The following is a 22,022-nucleotide window of genomic DNA, read 5'->3' as shown; positions in this document are numbered from 1 at the left end:
TAAGTGGCGCGGACGTCACCACGGCGCTTGTGCCAGGCGATGTGCACAATCGCAAACGTGTAGATTGATTTCGTTTTTAAGCAAAAGCGGTTACGTCGATAAGCAGGATTTCTTTTCGTACGACTTGTTGCTGGAGATTACAGAGCTCGCAACTTAAAATCAAACCCGTGTGCTCACGCCCGGACTGGCTCATAGAACAGTCCCGGCAAAATGCCCGTTGGGTCGGGTCCATACCGAGGGGGCCGTTCGGCCAGTCTGCGTGGGGAAATTGCCAATGTGATAATGAGTAAAAAAATAAAATATATTTTTCTAATGAAAATATTTTACTACCTCCAATGTGTACGCTTCATTGCATATTTTTCCCTCTCAGTTGGCATTAACCCCCCTCCCTCCCCCGACATATTCGGCAGTCCCAAAGATTGTTCCTCACCGGTCCACGTGTTTTTTGGACCCAGTCCTCAAACGGGCCGAAGAGATCGCACGGGCAATTGGGTGCCCGATGGGTTTACAAATTCCGATGTTTTGTTTTAGTCCCCCAGGCCATCGACTGCGTTTGCCCATGTGACAGCACGCTTTGTTTTGGCTGTGCCAGGTGTTGGAGGGGTTTTTTTTTGTTAAACGTCGACATTATATACACGGCACGAGCTAACCTAAGCAGAAACCAAATACGAATCGTAACATACTCTTAGTTCTTTCGGTAAAGTCACGTAGGTAAAAAATGAAATTAAAATAAATAAAATAAAATAATATTTTTATTTTTATTAAATTTTATTTAATTTTTTACCTACGTGACTTTACCGAAAGAACTAATGCAATTAAAATTAATAAAAAAAAATTAATAATAAAAAAAAAGAATAATTTTATTTTTATTAATTTTAATTTAATTTTTTACCTACGTGACTTTACCGAAAGAACTAAGAGTATGAATCCTTGCAGTCACGAAAGCTTCAAATCTAGAACGAATTGTAACATTGGTCGAGAAAGCCCGTTAGGTATTTAAAGAAAAACAAAGACGAAATGAATGTTCGCGTTTGATCAGTTAATCCGAGTTTACGATACGGATTGCGTGCGTGTGTGCGTGCGTGCGTGTGTACGTGCGTGTGTGTGCGTGTGTGTGTGTACGTGTGTGTGTACGTGTGTGTGTGTGCATTGTGACGGAGCGGTGGTCTAGCGGTTAGCGCACCGCGCTACGGATTTTTCCTCTGTTCACATATATGAGTGAGATCGGTACACTTGGCGTGCGTCTCTTGATTGGTAAATGCGGTGCAAATGAAGCGCTGGTGCTCATCAATCAAGCAGTGGTCTCTCTCTCTCTAAGATCTACATGAAGTGGCCGGATGGGTCGGGTTCGTGATGACCGCGTCAGAGAATCAGAGTCAGAATCTTTACTTAGATTGGAGGAGGAAATCCGATGAGTTGTAAAGCTCTTTGTCACGAATGACTATTAAACAACAACAATAACAACAATCGCGTGGCGACCGCGTCGTGCAGGATCCACAGTGTCTTCGCTGTGAATCGACTGACATTTGCCACGTGATTGTAATGCATCGCTATCATCCCGTACGGGTTTACCCCGTATTCTTGTACAGGGAAATTTAGTTTTTAATGCCAGGCGGCGTACAGCCGTTTCAATTATCGACAACCTTTTTTTGTCTCTTTGTTTGTGTTTCTCTCCCTTGTGATGGGACATTGTGGGATGAACGTTGAGATTTATAAGGGCACGGGGTGACCAATAAGGTCTGAATTGGTCTGTAATAAGGTAGGGCACTGACAAGGGGTTGACAGGTATGTAGTGGTGAGTGTACTAGTGGTGAGTGTACTCGTGGTGAGTGTAGTAGTAGTGAGTGTACTCGTGGTGAGTGTACGAGTGGTGAGTGTAATAGTGGTGAGTGTAGTAGTGGTGAGTGTTGTGGTGAGTGTACTAGTGGTGAGTGTACGAGTGCTGATTGTCTATTTGTCTGTGTTTCTCTCCCTTTGATGGGACTTTGTAGGTTGAACTTGACATGTATAAGGGGCACGGGGTGACCAATCAGGTCTGAATTGGTCTGTAACAAGGTTTAGGCACTGACATTGAGGTTTACAGGTTGTGTAATTACGTGTAATGTGAAAGCCACCAAAGTAGTTCGAGTATAAAACACGAAGTTAACCATTTCCCATACCGCGCCAGCAGAGGGCAGTGCAAGCAAGAGCCACCGAACTCCGCCCACCGTCTCTGATACCCCCCTCCCCTCCCCCTCCCTCCTCCCCTCCCCTCCCTCCCCCCTCCCCTCCCCCCTCCCCCTCCCCTCCCCCCTCCCCTCCCCCCTCCTCCTCTCCCTCCTCCCCCTCCCTCCTCCCCCTCCCCCCTCCCCTCTCCCCTCTCCCCCCTCCCCTCCCTCCTCCCCTCCCCCCCCTCCTCCCCTCCCCCCTCCTCTCCCCCCTCTTCTCTCTCCTCCGCTCCCCCCTCCCCTTCCCCCTCCCCCCTCCCCTTCCCCCTCCCCCCTCCTCTCCCCCCTCTTCTCTCTCCTCCGCTCCCCCCTCCCCTTCCCCCTCCCCTCCCTCCCCTCCCCTCCCTCCCCCCTCCCCTCCCCCCTCCTCTCCCCTCCCCCCTCCTCCTCTCCCTCCTCCCCTCCCCCTCCCTCCTCCCCCCTCCCCTCCCCTCCCCCTCCCCTCCCCCCTCCCCTCCCCCCTCCCCTACCCCTCCCCCCTCCCCTACCCCCTCCTCCTCTCCCTCCCCCTCTCCCCTCCCCCTCCCCTCCCCCCTCCCCCCTCCCCCCTCCCCCCTCCCCTCTCCCCTCCCCCCTCTCCCCTCCCCCCTCTCTCCCCCCTCTTCTCTCTCCTCCGCTCCCCCCTCCCCTCCCCCTCCCCTTCCCCTTCCCCCTCCCCCCCTCCCCCTCCCTCACCAAAGCCGCACTGACCGAGCACGGTGAAGTACGGTCCAACAATCCACGCGACCAGCACGCCGTGTTGGAGGCCGTCATCCAGCAGTGGAGTGACAGGGCTGGCCCCGTACGTGCGCTGTGGTTTCCTGGCTTCGGTGGTTCGCATTGTCGCAGGTTTTCTGGATTATAAGACGCACCGCACCCCCCCCCCCCCCCAGGCCGCAGTATTTAAAATATAAAGTTGGCGGTGTGTCTTATAAGCCGGTACGTGTCTGTGTGTCAACATCGCCACTGGGGAGACAAAGGCGGCCGGGCGTGATGCTGGCCACCCAACCCCTCGTGCGCCCTGCCGGCCTTCATAGGTGCTCGCCAACAGCACTTGCCCTAACAGTCTGTTAAACGCTATACGGGGGATCTTTGTCTTTGGGGCAGAGCAAATCCGACGACCCCAGTTCAATTCCCGCTCACGGCTAACACCAGAGACGATTATCTGAAATCTCGTCCTGGGGCTCCCCTAGGTCGACTCAGCCTCAAAAGCTGGCCACCCACCCCACGCCACCACACCCCCTCGTGTACCGTGCCGACCTTCATTAGGTGCTCGCTAACAGCACTTTGAGTCTTTGTCCGTGCAAGGATGGAAAAAAAACGAGAGACGCAAAATAAATTTTCCGAAACTTTTTTTTTGGGAAAAAGAAACATGTTTTAGAGTTCACGCACCTATACAACGACATGCAACTACGTGTTTCACGTGGTACCATAGGGATCGGCACAACACACACACACGCGCGCGCGCGTGTTCCTATCGTTTCCCTTGACTAGTCTGTACACAATCAATTGCGCCGTGTGCTTCTCTCCCGTGTATAAGTTACATGCTCCTGTTGTGCTTGCCGGTGACGGCTCAAAGTATAAAGATGCGAACCCAACCAACCCGACAACAACAACAACAACTCACGTCTCTTGTCCGAGACTGGTGACGTGACGGAAGGGAATGGCAGCCACAGGTTGTGAGGGTAAACAAAGAAACAAAACGCACGCGGCGTCGTCGTGGATGTCGACGGAATATCCCAGTCCACCTCCGGACGTCGGAGCAATGAGAATGAGCTCACGGGCACCCACAAGGTCGGATCGTGGCCGCTTTACGACAGCCGTAAAGGGTAGACAGACGTTCACCCAGCAGTGGATCGAGCATGCGTGCATGATGATCTTGGAAGATTACGCAACCGGCACGTTTTTGTTGTTTGTTGTTGTTGAATTATCACTGGTCAACAACAAAAAGACATTTTTTTCTGGCCTGGACTTTTGCAGCTGTTTTAGACTAATTTCAGGGTGCCGATTCCAAATCTGATCTCAGATTTGCTCTATCACATCTCATTTTTATGCTATCGGCATACCCCCATTTTCATTGATTTTACCCGAAATTAACTCTGTCACTTATGATTGCAAGTTGTTGCGAGTCAGTGACTGCTTTAGTGTTAAAATATGGTGCTGTATTTTTAGGATGGTGTGTTTATAATATCATTTTATGTAGATATCCACATTTATTTAATATTTTTCTTCTGCAGTTTTTATTGAAAATGCAATATTTGATATCTCAAAAACCTGATGTGATAGACAAAAACTGATGCCAGATTTGGAATCAGCACCCCAAAATTACCTTACAACCGTTGGAATGCCTTATGCCAGAAACGTGTGTTGACCAGTGAATGATCACATTAAGTAAGTTTCACACTCGTGGCAGCCAGACCTCAAGTCATCCCGAGGAGCGCTTTAGCGATGGTGCGGGTCCATTGAGGACCCTAAGCAGAAGTCACTTTTGGGGGCCCCCCACAAATTCCATTCATCAAAACTCCGTTTTTATCATCTCCTAGTTTATGTTTAAAAAAAATGGAGACGCTACGAGTTTATGAACGGAAATGGAGAGGAGATGTAGCGAGATGGGATATTTGAGACGGAGAGGCCAAAGATTACGGAGTTCCCCGAGAGAAGATAGATGCAGACACGATATGATTAACATATTAAATTAGCTCTTAACATTAATTGGCTTTTTTTTTACGTTGATTGGGATGTGAATTTGGAGCCGTATTTTTGTTCACGATACCAGGATCCCTTGAGCTACTTTTGGGGGTCCCGAAGGCATGTTTTGCTTAGTTCGATTATTTGATTTTCGGTCTAGCCGTGTCGATATCTTTAATCCGGTGGCATTTTACTAGATCGAACTAAAAGAAAATCCCCATCGATGTTACAACAATCATCATTAAAAACTTTTTTTTAGACATTAAAAACCTGCGTCCTCCACTGTTCATCCACCAAAACAAAACAAAAAAAATCACATTCGGATTACAAACACGCAACAGGGGATTCATATTAAAAGGAGGGGTGATGCTTGCTATACCTCTTACAAAAAAGAGTTAATCGAACGAGCCGTTTCTGTAACACAGTAATAGCTACGATATAAATATATATACTGTCTTTAGGGGCCACGTGTAAAGAATAGGATACGGGCATTCGCGGGTGTGTGTGTGTATGCGATGTGCATGCTTGTCTAACCCCCAATGAAAACAGAGCAGACCAACATCAACAGTAACGAGAGCGATAACAAATTGTAACAGCCACGCATTCAACATTGCAAATATTGTAATCATGTATAAAGGGCTCACTTCACGTGACTGTAAAAAAATAATTATTATAACAACATGACAAATTGTAACAACACGCGACACGAAGAGCACAGCTAAGGGCCCTATCGGCCATGGATAACGCCACAGGGTAACGCAGGTAACCCCCGCTGTTACCCGCGCCGCACACCCTGGTCAGCTGGGTTTAAAACTACAGCTACCTGGTCTCACCTGGTTACCGAGTTTCACATCGGTTTCACTGAACCTACCTAGGTTACCAGGTGTCTCATTGGCCAACGTGGACTTGCCTGCACCACACTTGATCGTTCACCTGGCACAGGTGAGTGACTTGACCTTTCACCCCCCCCCACTGAGCGAAAGTTACTCAGGTGCTGAGCGATTTGGCTAATTGGTAATGACGTCGTCGAAAGACCGCTACCAATTGGCTGAACGGCACAATACTGGAAGACAATCAGCTCTCATCTTGTTGCAAGACCTGGGACACATTACCTGTGGAATTGCGTAATTAGTCCTGCAATCAGTAGATGCCAAACTTGTTCTACTGCAGCCAAAGATACGACTGCTGCTGCTGTATTTGTGAATATATTATTATTATCGATTCCAGGCAGAGGTTAATACATCAGCCAGAGTTTTCCAGGACTCAACTCCGGAAGATATTTCCCTGGTCCCAGTAAATCACAAACGGAGCTTCAAAGTCACGTGGGACGGCCCAGCAGACGCGGGTGGCGCGTTTAGCTACAAGATAAGAGCTGCTGCTGCTGCTGTCATCACGGAGTTATAAGCAGCGTTATTTGACTCGTTCGCTACGACTCTACCATTTGGTTTAAGACGCGAGGGGGGGAAGGGGGGCAAAATGATCTGTAATGGGTGGTCCCTTATAACTCTCGCACACCCCTTCCTTCGTAATAAATGTTTTTGCATGAATATAAATGCGTCGTCAATCCACCGCCACGGCCAATTAGTGACTACTTCAGCACACCGGTGTGTTGGAGAGTACACAGACAACATTTACAATTTGAGTAGTACGACGTTTCGCTGCCGATTGCAACCAGCTTCATCAGGCGATTTGTCAGAGTTGTGTCAGGTGTGGTGGGTTAACGACACATTTATATGCATGCGATCGAACCTAAAATCACATTCATTATCAATAATATTGGTCGCGAAAGCCTACGTGTTAAACTGACACCTCTCCCGATACAACAACAAAAAATAACAATGGAACGATCCAATGGCATTGCTCTCACCTGTGCACCCCCAAAAACAATGCGTATAGGACGAGTGGCTCAAACGCGAGCATTTTTGTTAAATAGGGTATATTTTTTAAGGAACAGTTGCAACACATTTTCTTGGTTCTTTCGGTAAAGTCACGTAGAAGGGAAATAATAAAATAATAAAAATAAAACATAATAAAATAATTCTCACGACGTTTCGGCCACAACGCAAGCAGCCGTGGCCGAAACGTCGTGAGAAAAATGTTATTATGTTTTATTTTTATTATTTTATTATTTCCCTTCTACGTGACTTTACCGAAAGAACCAAGAAGATGAATCCCTGCAGTCACGAAAGCTTTACATCGAAATTTAGTTGCAACACAATGACAGGTCACGGTGGTCTCTTCCTCCCAAAGGGGATCCTTGGTTTGAGTCTTCACGGTGACCACTCTAGCGGCTATACCACGGGCAGAACTGGCACCTGGCACGGGCATGTGGAATTTCCACCACTAAAATGAGATGGGCACTTGCCCAACCCACGGCTCGTCTGTGCAGGAAGACATCGATTTATTGTTACTGCCAACCATCTAACTATCTCATCATCCCCTCCCCCCCCCCAAACATCAATTGCGAGATGCATGCAGTGAGCTCCATTATATAAATGCGGGCCACGGTATATCCGGCAACGCTATTAGGAAGACAATCTCCGATGAGAATTAATCATTGAATAATATAATGTCTAAGCTAAATGTATGGACCCTATAAGACGTTACAAAAAAAATCCATAAAATCACAACACAATCGACGCATGTATTAATAACAATGAGCTTAAAAAAATGTTATTTTAAGGGCGGTGTACTCACAACATCATGGTAAATAACAACACGATATAATATGTTCGCTTATACAGCGCGCCGAGGAGTCGTACGTCCCGTTACCATTAGGGGGGCGATAACAACACAACACTCACGCGCCGTTGGTACTCGGTTCCTAAAATTTCAGTTTGATTTCATAAAATGCGATTTTTCTTCTTGTTGTTGTTGTATAAGTGTCTGGGTTTCTTTCTCATTGCTGTTGTCTTATAGAAGGTATGGCTCGCGCCATAGGAATGTGGAATTTCCCAGCACCACTGGCTTCCAAACTGGACCATCGAGAGAATTGGGCACTGCCCCAGCGGCGTAGCGTGGCTGGCATGGGTCGGTCGCCCGCTCGATCGCTATGCCACCGATAATATTGATCATCATCACCATAATCGCCACCCCCACCACCATCATCATCAACATTATCACCATCAAATTCAACAGCGGCGTAGCGTGGCTGGCATGGGTCGGTCGCACGCTCGATCGCTATGCCACCGATAATATTGATCATCATCACCATAATCGCCACCACCACCCATGATCATCAACATTATCACCATCATATTCAACAGTGGCGTAGCGTGGTTGGCATGGGTCGGTTGCCCGCTCGATCGTTAAGCCACCGATAATATTGATCATCGTCACCATAATCGCCTCCATCACCATCATCATCAACATTATCACCATCATATTCATCGGTGGCGTAGCGTGGTTGGCATGGGCCTCTCGGGTCTGGGTGCCCCGGTGGAGTTGCACCGCCTGCACCACGCTCGCCAGAGTGCTGAGTTTTTTTTTGGTGAATTTTAAAATATAAAAAAAAATTGTCTGGTTCCAGGAATTGAACCTTTCCAAGCCACTTAATTGACTTCGGGCGTCACCCCACAAAACGCGCGGCTCTTATCTTTCAGGAAATGTTGTGTCCTTCGCTGCCTGACCTTGAGCCACGGAGCTTCTTGAATGGGAGGGAAAAAAAGCATTTCAAGTCGCGTAGTGCACTCTCTGTACTACGACGCACACGTTCTTAATATAAATCAGTTCATGTGCAAAGCTGGATGTTTTCTTTCTCTCTCCAAACTTCATTCCCATCGTGCTATCGACATTGAGTCGTACGTTCGGTGTGATCGCAGAACCGTGCATCACCCCGTGTGTTTGGAGAATAGCCCAAGAAGCAGATGTAAAAGAACTACTTCTGAGTTCCCTTCAATCAGATTCGATACGGATAAATGTCCGTCATGTGGCAGTCAAAACGATACATTTTTTTGTCGTTGAAATTCTCAGAAGCGTAAATTAGTTAAATTGCATGACAACCCAAATGTGATCATTTTTTTGCACAGCTACTGGTGATGGTCATCAACTCGCTACACACTTGAAACCCCAATTTAAACCAAACTAACCGATTTAAAACGAAACTATATTTTACTTTACCAGGTAAGGCCCACTGAGCTACGTAGTTTTTTTTCAGAAGCGACCTGGTCACAAATGATAGCTCAACTTAGTGGCTTATCATCGTGTGGAAATGCCTAGCGGCCAAATACTCTCGACGCATGATGTTGATTCTAAATGTGGAGGGGAAAACCGGAGGACCCGGAGAAATATGACTTTGTTTGGTATGCTTTTTTTTTGCTTACATAATAGTTTGGTGATTATCGATGGGATCGTTGGGTTTTGTGCTGATGGCGGGGGGAGCACAGCTGTGAAAAGTTTAACCGCTGAATGTTTAATTTTGTTACGTGACCTGGAAGCTGCCAACAATGTGGACCTGCCAACAAAGTTTAACCAAAGTCGACTCAGCGCTCTGACCCCGTGACCCACACGGGCCAACCTCCCGTTCCTTAATTTTGAATGAATGAACCTTAGCTTCAAATCTTTGTCGGTTTTTTTTCCCCCGCACATTTACAAAGTTGCAAACTCATGTCAGCAGACAGCCTATGGATGTGTAGCGTACAAGATAAGAGCCGTTTGATTTTAGGTTGCGTACCCGTCCGTATAACTCCCGCCCCCCTCTCCACATGCCGGTCTTGAATTGAAATGTTCTTAGCGGCCTCCCCAGGCATTTCGATAAATCCTACAAAACACACGCGGCGGGGTGGTGGGGGGGGGTGCCTTAGCCCCCCCTCCCTCCCCAAATAAAATTACCGTTTCGTTTTTTTTCTTCAAATCTATCTTCAAGAGTGATAACAAATAACGACAATAACTGTAAATGATGATAAAAATCGCAAACGTCTCCCACTTTTTTGTTGTTGTCGATGAACAAAAACAAAAAACACGATAAAAATAATAGCAGTTTTTGCGTACATTCGCTGACAAATTGACGTGGTTTTGATATCGCAGCTGAGCCTACAGTCATTCCTGGCAGGCGAGTGGAGTAATCGTTCGGAGCGAGCGGACTTCTTGAAATGCCCATGTCTCTGTGTCAGATGTCTCGCGTGTGTGCAGCTGTGAAATGTTAGCGTGTGTGTGTGTGTCCGTGCGTGCGCGTGCGCAGACACGTGTGTGTGCGTCCGTGCATGTGTGTGGACACGCGTGTGTGCAGCGGTAGTGTTGCGGGAGTGAGCGCACTGCGCTACGAAAGACGGCGACCCGAGTTCCATTCCCGCTCACGACTAATAACAGTGACAGCGAATATTTTAACCGGTCCTGGGCCTCCGCTAGGTCGACTCAGCCTTAATACGAGTACCTGGTGCGGTGTGTGACACAGCAGTGGGGGGAAAAAGGCGGCCTGGCGTAGTGTTGGCCACACGTCCACCAATGTGGCCTTAACGTAATATCGCTGGCAGTGCTTGTCCCAACAATCGGTTAAAGGCGGTACGGGGTAATCTCTCCCTGCGTCGTTAGGTATGTAGTCTTATGTATGTATGTTTCCATGTCCGTGAATTGCAGTCTTCACAATGTACTCATCCACGCACGCGTGTGTGTTTCAACGTGTGTAAGTGTCACATATGGATATTATATAATGGTGTGCGCTGCATCATTTACATACTGATGTGTGTGTGTGTACGCAGGGTAGCGAGGTTCAGAACACATGTATGAATGCACGCGCGTGCGCCCACGTGTGTCGGTGCGCAAGCGCTGCCGTTGTGACGTCGCTGTCATTTAGTGGGCGAATGGCGGCTGTTGTCGCCGTTGTCTGTGCGCGTGTCAGGCCTAGCGGACAACACAGGCCCCGGACCTTCGCCTCCCGTGCGGCAACAACAACAACAACAATTACGACAACGACGCGACATCCCCGACACAACACCCCTCCTGCCTTGTCTCTACCCCCTCTCTATCCCTCTTACACCACCCCCCCCCAGCACCGCTGGTCCCCACACAATTAACCCCACACTCACAGGGGGACACCACCTCCACAATCACCACCACCACCTCCACCACCTCCACCACCTCCACAACCGCCACCACCTCCACCACCTCCACAACCGCCACCACCTCCACAACCGCCACCACCTCCACAACCGCCGCCCCCCTCCACAACCGCCACCACCTCCACAACCGCCACCACCTCCACAACCGCCACCACAACCGCCACCACCTCCACAACCGCCCGCCGTCACGCTCCTCCTACAGACACGACTCGTGCAGGTCCGGAGCGGTGGGCTTGGGTCCGTTCAGCGGCTGCTGGAAAGCGCTCGAATCCTTCGCCTCCGCGGCGGCGACGATCAGAGCCCCCGTGGGGCCCCCTTCCGTGCCCCCCTCCACGTCTCCGGGGAAGCCCCCCGCCTCCGCTCCCGCGCCGGGCGCCCCCCCCGGCTCGGCGTAGCGTCCTGTGCGGTGCTCGCGCAGCGCGGGACCCCACGACGCGTCGGGGGTCACCGACTGCTTGAGGCGCTGGGAACGGGCGGCGGGAGGAGGTAGCAAGCGGGGGGGGGGGGGGCGGGGGAGACGTGGAGGGAGGGATCGTAGGGTTAGGTTTAAAGATTACGGGGTAGAGCTAATACGAGCATCTATAAACGATGACATTATGAACTTTTTATTTTATTTTACCAGGTCAGGCCCACTGAGGTGTACAGATCTTTTTCAGAAGTCACCTGGCCACAAACGATAGCTCAACGAAGCGTCTTTTCATCACGTGGACATTTATAGCAGCCAAATACTCTAAACGCACATTGATTCTAAATGTGGAGGGAAAAACCAGAGGACCCGGAGAAGAATCCACGCGACCACGGTGAGAGAGAGAGATACGCAAACTCCAAATATACAGCAGGCGTCAGGGTCGGGATCAGACCCACTACATCCTGTACATCAGGCGAGGTAGTTAACATCTCGCCACCGTGGTTGGCTGGTGTGGTTAGGGTTAGGATTAGAGGCTAAGGGTTGTTGGGGTCAAGAACAGAGATATTCCTTGGGGGCGTGCTCGGGTTGCTTGTTAGGTGTCTGGTTGGCTCGTGTGGTTAGGGTTAGGATTAGAGGCTAAGGGTTGTTGGGGTCAAGGGCAGAGCTATTCCTTGGGGGCTTGCTCGGGTTGCTTGTTAGGTGTCTGGTTGGCTCGTGTGGTTCAGGGCAAAGGTTGAGGTCAGGGGCTTCAACCACTCTCAAGGATTGATGAGCCGAGTCAAGGGGTGAGGTTCTCATGCTACTGCGGTCAAAACCCACGGTGTGCGTGCATTGTCTAGAGAGGTGGTCCGATGTTGACAATAAAGACAAAGATCCCACGTGTAGCCTTAACAGACTCTTGGGGCAAGCAATGTTAGCGAGCTCCTATGAAGGCCGGCACGGCACACGAAGGCAAGGGTGGCCAACACCACGCCCGGCTGCCATTGTCTTCCCAATGGCGACGTTTACACACTGCACCAGGTACTAATTTGAGGCTGAGTCGACCTAGGGGAGGGCCAGGACCGGTTCAGATAATCGTGACCGGTTTTGGTGGCCGTGAGCGGGAATCGAACTCGGGTCGCCAGGTTCATAGCGCAGCGTAGCGCTAACCGCTACACCACCGCTCCCCCACACGATCCACTCCTCCTGTAAGCACCCACGGTAAACACTGCGCGAGTTAAAAAGACCAACGGACCCAGATCTCCCCCCCCCCGCTCACCTCCAGGAAGGTCCCCTCGGGTAACCTCCAGAGGTGGTAGATGGCGTAGCCCGGGATGCAAATGACGGACGAGGCGGCCATGAGGATGCCGAGGGCCTCGGCCCAGCGAGGGAAGAGCTTCCCTTCGTAGCGCAGGGGCTCGTACTGCACCATCGAGAAGATGAGGATGAACTGAGGAGCGGAGGTGGGGGAAAAGAAGAGGGGGGAGTAAGCTCGCTGCGCGCGGAGTCGCATTTCAGCGACGACGCCGCCACCACCAGAACCGCCTGCCTGGCATTGATCTTGCGCGTAAATAATAATCGTGAATAGTTTATTTAAGCGCTTGATTGGAAGCTTTTCGTGACTGCAGGAATTACTCTTTGGTTCTTTCGGTAAAGTCGCGTAGAAAGAAATTAAATTAAATAATAGAATACCACGTTTCGATTGCGACACAAGCAACCGTCGTTGTTTGGCTCCACGTCCGACATTTCGCACCACACCCTGGGAGTTTTTTCGGGAGCCCAACTTCAACTCTCAAAAAGGACCCCCGCAGTAGTTGGTGGCGAAAGCTTCAGAGAGTAAATGCACAACACGCGACCCGACTCCGAAAACCATGGCCCCGCATGATCCTGCTTAGTCGCTGCTTGACCTCTCGTGGCTCCCGCGTGACCCCTCGTGACCCCTCGTGACCCCGCGTGACCCCATGTGACCCCACTCGACCCCGAGAGGACCCCCCGCGCGTGTTCACGTACGAATATGATGGCGGGCGACACGAAGCACCAGCACACTTTGAAGAAGACCGGCGGTTCCCTGCCCAGCATCATAGCCACGTCCTTAAAGTATTTCCGGAAACCTGCACAGGTGGAGGTGGGAGGGCGAGGGAGCAAGGAGTGGTTAGGGCAGGCGAAGCTATACACGGCTCAAACACACACACACAACGCCATCGGTGCTGGCCAAGCATTTCCATGCAGGTGACGTATGCATGTTGAACTTCTTTCGCACCGTACATAGCCAACCGTGCTAATCGAAGATGCGGGGATGAGTCCAGAACGATTCTTTAGTGTGGGTTTCGTAGGTAAATATTTAAAAGTATTTGTTATTGGTGTGATTACCCATATGGTTCTCTAGGAAAACACTTGGGCATAGTATGTTCAACTTGATAAGCCAAATTTAAAAAAATGAAAAGGTAGCCCACACATGATAGCAGCATTAACTTAACTCACTGTTTTTCATCAACTTTAATCGACCGCCTCGCGACAAAGTCATACTCTCTGGCAGATGATGAGCTCTTGTGTGTCTTACCGAGTTGCAGAGGTGGGACAAAGTCATTGTTATGCAAGTCCAAGTCGAGTCGCAAGTCATCAAATTCATGACTCGAGTCTGACTCGAGTCCAAGTCACATGACTCGAGTCCACACCTCTGCCGAGTTGCTATCCCTCAATTATAGACAGGGACGTTCTATGGGACCCTTTTTGTCGGTATCAAGATGATGAGAAAAAAAGAAAAGGCTTTACCCTTTACCGGCAATGATATATGAGGTGTTAAGATGTTCAAATACCAAAATAGACACCTATCGGAAGGCATCAAGTCTGCATTAAACACACTTCATGCTCGTGGTAAAACATGCAAACGAACGTGCTTTGATAATAAACAATGTATGCATTGTCCTTGAAGCTGAATGGCCTAATCCAGAAACCAGGCCTTGCCTCACCAGTGCCAGACCAGAAAACGCCAAATATGTGAACAGCACAAAAGCAATGCGAATATCAAGCCATTAACAGCTCTGATTGATCATCTTAACACCTGTATAATTTACACTATGAGATCTCTTTTACCAGTGGCAAAATATAATGGTAGGTTTTTACCCTTTTAACTGGTACAAAACTGACACCTTTATTCAAGGCATCATGTTTGCAATGACCACAACACAAGTAGTCAATAAAGCAAACAAAAAGAAGTAACTCTGATAAGGATAATAATATGCAGATGACACCAGAAGTACGCCTTCTGGTGTCATCTGGCCCTACACCAATGGGGACTAGGCTCTAAAGAAAGCCGTCTCGGGTGTGGGCCAATCAACTTCAAGGACAGTGCATATTATTATCCTTATCAGAGTTGCTTCTTTTTGTTTGCTTTATTGACTACTTGTGTTGTGGTCATTGCAAACATGATGCCTTGAATAAAGGTGTCAGTTTTGTACCAGTTAAAAGGGTAAAAACCTACCATTATACCTGTATAATTGCCGAAAATGGCAACACCGATTATTATAGATTTTTTTCCTTTCAGAGACGTTTTATTTAAAATCTGGAAACACAAACTAAGAACTGCCGAGTCTTAACTAAACCATGGCTGCCTTGGCGCGCTATGATGCTGATGATGATGAGCGCTATTCCATTCGTACACGCCGTAGGTAATCGGGGAGAGTTTACAGAGAGAGAGAGAGAAGCGGTGGGTGTGGTAGTCACCGTAAATCCAGTTGATCCCGATGCACAGGAAGCAGGAGATGATGACCAGAGAGAAGCTTGCTGCGTAATTGTCCAGCAACAGGATCCAGTAGATGCCAGCCTGAAGATGGTTGTGTGGGGGGGGGGGGGTGCAGAGTTCAGAGTTGGGGGTGTGGCGTTGGGGGTATGGGGGTGGCAGTGTTATGGGGGTGAGGGGGTGCGGGGTTGGGTTGGGGGGTACAGAGTTGGCGGGTGCAATAGGAGCAGCACTGTTTGAGGCCCGTGCGGTGAGCACTGTGCAGCTGTACAGGTGTGCCACTTCCTGCATTGTGCTCAGGCAAGCGGGCGGGTGGATGTACAGGTGTGCAAGTATGTACAGCGCTTCTGTACCTGCGTGGTGAGCGGGTATATAGGTGTGCACGTGTACACAGGTGTGCACGTGTGTAGTGACATATATTGGGTCACTACAGCGCACAGTGCCAGTTACTTATAGAGAGGAGAACTGGAGTGTGAGTAGCCCTCTCTGCCGCTAGCAGGGTGTGCTATGCCATGGTAAATGGTCCCTGAGGAGCATGGTTCTAACGGCGGGCGTACAGAGAGCGCATGTGAGGACGTAGCAGCCCAATTGGCTGGCAAGGGCACGTGACAGGACGGGGTAAGGATGTGGGCCAAAGGTGACAGAAGGGACATGTGATGTCAGGCCCAGAGTCTTCTAGGGAGTTCTAGAAGGGGGCGTGGCCGAGGCGGAGCCAGGCCACGCTGAGGGGCATAAAAGGGAGGTCCCGTGGTGCGATCCGGGCTGTCTACTGGAATGGAACCTGCCGTGCTACATCTCTTCGGTCTTCACGCTCGGCATTGTGGGTCAGGCAGTGTGTTAACTGCCTGACCCGGTTATGTAGTTACCCCGTGGTGGTTACTGCTATATAGTTACCCCGTTGTTACGTTTATGTAGTTACCCCGTTGTGGTCATACAATAAACGTGTTGCCTCCACAGTCGAGGGTGTCTCTCACATAAACCCACCACACGTGTATACAGGTGCGCACGTGTTTACAGTAGCCACATGTTTACAGGTACGCACGTGTTTACAGGTGCGCACGTGTTTACAGGTGCGCACGCGGGTCGTGCGGGCACCTGCGTGGTGAGCGGGATGCCCAGTAGGAAGCCGACCACCGCGACCCCGAGCGTCACGAACGTCTTGCGCCGGCGGATTGTGTCGCTGCCGATCTCGTCCACGATGGCCGTGACCAGCGTCTCCAGCAGACAAAACTAACAAGGGGTGCAGACAACGTCGATCGTCGACACAAAGACAGAGATAAAGATTCCCCCGTGTAGCCTTGACAGACTGTTGGGGCAAGTGCTGTTAGCACCTATGAAGCGCGGCACGGCACACGAGGGGGTGGGTGGCCAGCACCACGCCTGGCCACCTTTGTCTCCCCAGTGGCGATGTTTACACACCGTACCAGGTACTCATTTGAGGCTGAGTCGGCTTAGGGGAGGCCCAGAACCGGTTCAGATAATCGTCACCGGTTTTGGTGGCCGTGAGTCTGTAATCGAACTGGGGTCGCCGGGTTCGTAGTGCAGCACGCTAACCGCTACACTACACACACACACAAGGGTCCATGTGCTCGTAGAGACCGTTTGTCAATCCACTGCTGGATGAGGGCCTCACCACGCCGTGCAACAATGATAACGATGATGAAAACGATAACGACGTTGATGATGATAACAATGATGATGATGATGATAATCATGACAATAACAATTAACAAACAACAGAGATGATGATGATGATGATGACGTTGAAGACAACGCTGACGACGACAATAATGATGAAAATGACGACGACGACGACATCAACAAACGCCGCCGCCGCCGCCGCTCGCCGCCCACCTGCGTGCCGAGTCCCAGCAGGATGAGCATGAAGAAGAAGAGCACGGACCACAGCGGGGAGATGGGCAGCAGCGTGAGGGCCTCGGGGTAGGCCACGAAGGCCAACCCGGGGCCCTGGTCGGCCACCTGGGACACCTCGACGCCCAGGTGGTGAGCCATGAAGCCCAGGATGGAGAAGATGACGAATCCGGCGTAGACGCTGGTGCCGCAGTTCGCCAGGGTGATGATCACCGTGTCCCTGGCAAGCGGTGGAAGGGGGGCGGGGGATGATATCTCTGTACTCTTAGGTTTTTTTCGGTAAAGTTACGTAGGTAAAAAGATATATATATATAAATAATAGAAATAATAGTAGAAATAAAATATTATTTTATATTATTTTATTTCTAAAAATTTAAAAAATTAAAAATAAAAATTATAGAAATAATAATTGTAGAAATAAAATAATATTTTCATAAAATTATATTTAGCTTCTACTATTATTATTTCTATTATTTAAATTTATTATTATTTATTTTTACCTACGTGACTTTTTAATTTTTATTTTCACCTACGTGACTTCACCGAAAAAACCTAAGAGTATGAATCCTTGCAGTCACGAAAGCTTCAAATCTAGACGATATCTCTGTCGGTTATCCGTTTTGAAAGCGAAACGAACTCTCCGACCCAGGGCCGGATTTAGGCCTAAGCGAAGTAGGTTCTACAGCATATAGGGCCTCACATAATGCGGGGGCCTCCATAGATGCGAAAACGAAATGACACGAGGTTTCACGTTTTACTTAATCGGTTGAAAATATTATGGGCAGTACTTCCCTCTCGAGTCTTAGACTTGGACTCGCGAGGGTATTGTGTCCACTCTTACACGTGAATAATACTTGTCCGATGATGCTGCTGCTGCGTTTGCAATGGTGCACAAGTGCAACGAACAATAACCGAACTCAACACAAATCAATAACGACACCGTGGGTGGGTGTGTGTGTGGCCTTGCAGTGGTGATTTCGAAAAGTTTACTGGTTTGGCCATGTTTGTTTGTTGTAGTACGGAGTAAGACTGATGGCCTTAATCTAAGTTGTCTTGTGGTTGTTGTTGTTTGACTTGCATCCCACTGGGATTTTTGCACACAGCGTTGATGTACAGTGCTTTTTTCTGCAATATTCTGCTGTCTTTTCTTGGATTTTCTGTTTGCACTCAGTCACATAGTCACTTTAAGATGTTTTCTTGTTCATGTTATTGTTTTTTGTTTGTTGCGGTTGCACCCGATTCAAGAGCCGAATGGCTCACAGGGCTATACCTAATAAATGAACTTGAAAATAGGTGACCTTTTCGGGAAAATGAGTGTGCGTTCAGTTTATTTGTTACACGGATGATGGTTCCTGTGTTGGTCAGGTCTCACGGCTCTTTCACACGGGAGATCGACCCGTGGTGCCGCGTGAACAGGGCAGCAGCAGCAGCATCAGCGAACAAGACAAAGACATTCATATATTGCAGAAAACGAGTACAGGGTCCTAACGATCTTTAGCACGTACATAGCATAGCATTCGTCGCACATAAAGAGGAAAGCCAGGGTGATAGAGTGGGAAATACGGGTTGAAGACTGCACTTTCCAAGCGGGCTGGACATATCTATATATATCTTCTTGGTTCTTTCGGTAAAGTCACGTAGAAGGGAAGTAATAAAATAATAAAAATAAAACATAATAAAATCATTCTCACGACGTTTCGGCCACAACGCAAGCAGCCGTCCTCAGGTGGAGAACAGGTCCGTCAAGTAGACAGAGTCTGAATGGCACGCTCCAGGCTTGGAGCGACTATTTATGCTGGGATGGAGGGGCGAAGAGCGTCTTGACAAATTATTTTGTCAAGACGCCATTCAGACTCTGTCTACTTGACGGACCTGTTCTCCACCTGAGGACGGCTACTTGCGTTGTGGCCGAAACGTCGTGAGAATTATTGTATTATGTTTTCTTTTTATTATTTTATTACTTCCCTTCTACGTGACTTTACCGAAAGAACCAAGAAGATGAATCATTGCAGTCACGAAAGCTTTAAATCGAAATATCCATATATAATTATATATATACACACCAATCACGTACCAACCATCTTCGTATACAAACAAAAACGGTGGCAAATGGGCCGTTCAGCCGCACGCACGCACCCGATCTGTGAAGCCTGATCCGAGTCAATCTGGTGAGCCCCTCTGCGCCTGTGGAAGCCCCTGCAAGCTCATTTTGCAGTGGCGATGTAATGCGGCGGGCTTCTGCTGAGCAGTGAAAGCGGTGGAAATTGCCTCTCAAGCCGCCACGTTAAATCACTCGAGATTACTTTCGACGGTGCTTCGTTTCCTGCTTGCTTGCTGCTGCTGCATTGGCAGCGGTGCACAAAGCACTAGTTGCAAGAACGCATCCGGCAATCACACCGCGTGGGCTTCAAAGGGAGGAGGGGTAAACGTATGAGGCATCGTTTCGGGTAAAAAGGGCCGGTGCGACGAACGAGGCCCGTTGCCCGAAACGTCGCCTCATCTTTAATTTGAAGTCTCCCTTTTGAAGGTCGCAGTGTGGTTGAACGATGTGTCGAGCGGGTTATTCTTCTTCCTCTTCCATCAATCACCCCACGGCGTTAAAAGCGCCGGCTGTAGATGGAGAAGTGAACCCGGGAGATGGAGTGGCTGAGAACAGGAGGAGTGGCTGGGAGTAAGAGGAGGCGTGGTTCATCTTCTTGGTTCTTTCGGTAAAGTCACGTAGAATGGAAATAATAATATTAGAATGGAAAATATTATTATTATTTCCATTCTACGTGACTTCTTGGTTCTTTCGGTAAAGTCACGTAGAATGGAAATAATAAGATATTATTAGAATGGAAATAATACAATAATAACATATTATTATTTCCATTCTACGTGACTTTGCCGAAAGAACCAAGAAGATGAATCCCTGCAGTCACGAAAGCTTTAAATCGAAATTTAGGAGGCGTGGTTATGAAGAGGAGGCGTGGCTGGGAGTAAGAGGAGTGGCTGGGAGTAAGAGGAGGCGTGGCTGGGAGCAAGAGGAGGCGTGGTTACGAAGAGGAGGCGTGGCTGGGAGTAAGAGGAGGCGTGGTTATGAAGAGGAGGCGTGGCTGGGAGTAAGAGGAGGCGTGGTTGTGAAGAGGAGGCGTGGCTGTGAGTAAAAGGAGGCGTGGTTACGAAGAGGAGGCGTGGCTGTGAGTAAGAGGAGGCGTGGTTATGAAGAGGAGGCGTGGCTGGGAGTAGAAGTGTCTGTGAAGAAGGTGGCTTCATAGATCTGGCGCGGGTAGGGGAGTTTTCGACGCTGGTTTCAACTTGGGTGGCAGACCGCCAGGGAATAATACCCAGCAGGTGTCGTAGGCTTGAGCTACGAGATGGCCAAAAGACGAAGGTGCAGCAATAGATCCTTGAATCTTATCTGCGTGAAGCTTTTGAGCTTTACGCTCGATTTTTTTTATCCTCCGGGCACTCCGATTAATTTCCTCGCAGATTATTGGCGATGCCGCTGCTACTGCTGCTGCTGAATTGGCAGCGGTGGCACAAAGCACGTACAACAACCACTCGACACATTCGGTCAACGACACCGTGTGGCCTTAAAAAGAAAATATAAAATATATATGCGACGTTTCGGGCAATGGCCCTTTTTCACAGTGGAGTTTCCGACCACGTAGCCTTGGTGGCGTACGGCTAAGGGGTTTTACTGTGATGTGCTCCTGCGTGGAGGTTCCATGGTGTAATGGTTAGCACTCAGGACTCTGAATCCTGCGATCCGAGTTCAAATCTCGGTGGGACCTTGGAGTAATATTTTGTAAATATTTTCAGTTGTAACATTTAAAAAAAAGCTACGTTTATAATGAGGACACTTCAGGCAATGGTTTTGTATCGAAAAGTGCCCCCGTGTTTGTTGTTGATCAGACTGCACGCTGCTTTTTGCGTGACTTTGCAAGCGTAACGAGTTAACTGTGGATAGGGGGTTTGGCGTACACGTGTAACACAATGCATTGCACTTCTACAAGGCGGCCAGGAGATGGCGGTACAGCAATTGAATCGTACGGCGCGTGGGAGGGTTGTCCCCCTTTATATGCGTGCTGAAAAGGCCCATTGAGATCTCTTTGAGAAGTAACCTGGCCACAAATGACAGCTCAACGAAGTGGCTTATCACGTGGAAATGTACAGCAGCCAAATACTCTAATTGCATGTTGATTCTAAATGTAGAGAGAAACACCGGATGACCCGGAGAAAAATCCATGCGAGCACATGCAAACTCCACATGTACAACAGGCCTCAGGGTTCGGCATCGAACCCACGACCTCCTGTATACTAGGCGAGGTAGTTAACATCTCGCCACCGTGCCATCACGGTGACGTGGAGTTTTCTCCAGGTATGCGCGGTCTGATCCTACAAGCAAAACAACTCGTTCATGGAATTGCTCAAACATCCACACCGGAGCAGGACCCTCTGGCAAAGAAGTCCCGATACTCCTTAACGCTTTCCTTGGGAAAAGGGCACAATGATTATAATTGGTTATTATTATAATTATTATAATAACCATGATTGCCCCCAAAATACAGGGAATTATTTTACAAAGTCAGAGAGAGGTTACAGGTCAGGGCATTTATCATGTCCCATTTGCTACCCTGAGCCAGGGGTGAAAATTCCACATTCCTATGCCAAAGTGGAATCTCTCCACAGGCCAAGCGATGTTTTAGTTCCCTGGACAAACGGAGATCATTGTTATTATTTTTATAGTTCAGAAAAAAAGTCAAAGTGATTTCCTTCTCAAATGAGCAGCATTGCGACAGCGCTCATCGCCTGCTCACATCCCTGAGCCAGCAATGGAAATTCCACGTTCCTATGGCGGAGACAAACTTGCATAGGATTACTACTATTATTATAATAATCATCATAATGACTCACTTGTAGCAGTTGTTGTGGAACTTGTTGTAGGAGGCCATGGTGATGAGGCCGCCCCACGCACAGCCCAGAGAGAAGAAGATCTGGGACGCCGCGTCGCCCCACACCTACAATGACAAAAATCCCCCGTGTAGACTCAACAGACTGTTGGGGCAAGTGCTGTTAGCGAGCACCTATGAAGGCCGGCACGACAACAC

The 22,022-nt window shown here is 49.0% G+C and overlaps 1 protein-coding gene and 1 non-coding gene across 3 annotated transcripts in view; one reads left to right on the top strand and one right to left on the bottom strand.

Moving 5' to 3' along the window:
- Window positions 1-3,521: 3,521 nt before the first annotated feature.
- Window positions 3,522-22,022, bottom strand: part of SLC6A9 (solute carrier family 6 member 9) — a 108,904-nt gene continuing 90,403 nt past the window's right edge. For both annotated transcript variants that reach the window (XM_078867605.1, XM_078867607.1), the window contains exons 9-15: window positions 21,829-21,932; window positions 16,912-17,149; window positions 16,153-16,287; window positions 15,042-15,141; window positions 13,329-13,429; window positions 12,598-12,768; window positions 3,522-11,393 (exon numbers count right to left, since the gene is read on the bottom strand). In XM_078867605.1, the coding sequence (XP_078723731.1) occupies window positions 11,127-11,393; window positions 12,598-12,768; window positions 13,329-13,429; window positions 15,042-15,141; window positions 16,153-16,287; window positions 16,912-17,149; window positions 21,829-21,932 (1,116 nt within the window). In that variant the 3' untranslated portion in view covers window positions 3,522-11,126. The remainder of the gene's footprint in view (window positions 11,394-12,597; window positions 12,769-13,328; window positions 13,430-15,041; window positions 15,142-16,152; window positions 16,288-16,911; window positions 17,150-21,828; window positions 21,933-22,022) is intronic.
- On the top strand, window positions 20,634-20,705 carry TRNAQ-CUG (transfer RNA glutamine (anticodon CUG)). The gene has a single exon. It is a non-coding gene; the product is annotated as a tRNA-Gln (tRNA).

This window comes from Lampetra fluviatilis, chromosome 24 (genome assembly GCF_964198595.1).
Source record: "Lampetra fluviatilis chromosome 24, kcLamFluv1.1, whole genome shotgun sequence".
NCBI classification, from domain to species: Eukaryota; Metazoa; Chordata; class Hyperoartia; order Petromyzontiformes; family Petromyzontidae; genus Lampetra; species Lampetra fluviatilis.
Note: the sequence above shows the minus strand (reverse complement) of the source record. Positions and strands in the feature narration are given on the sequence as shown.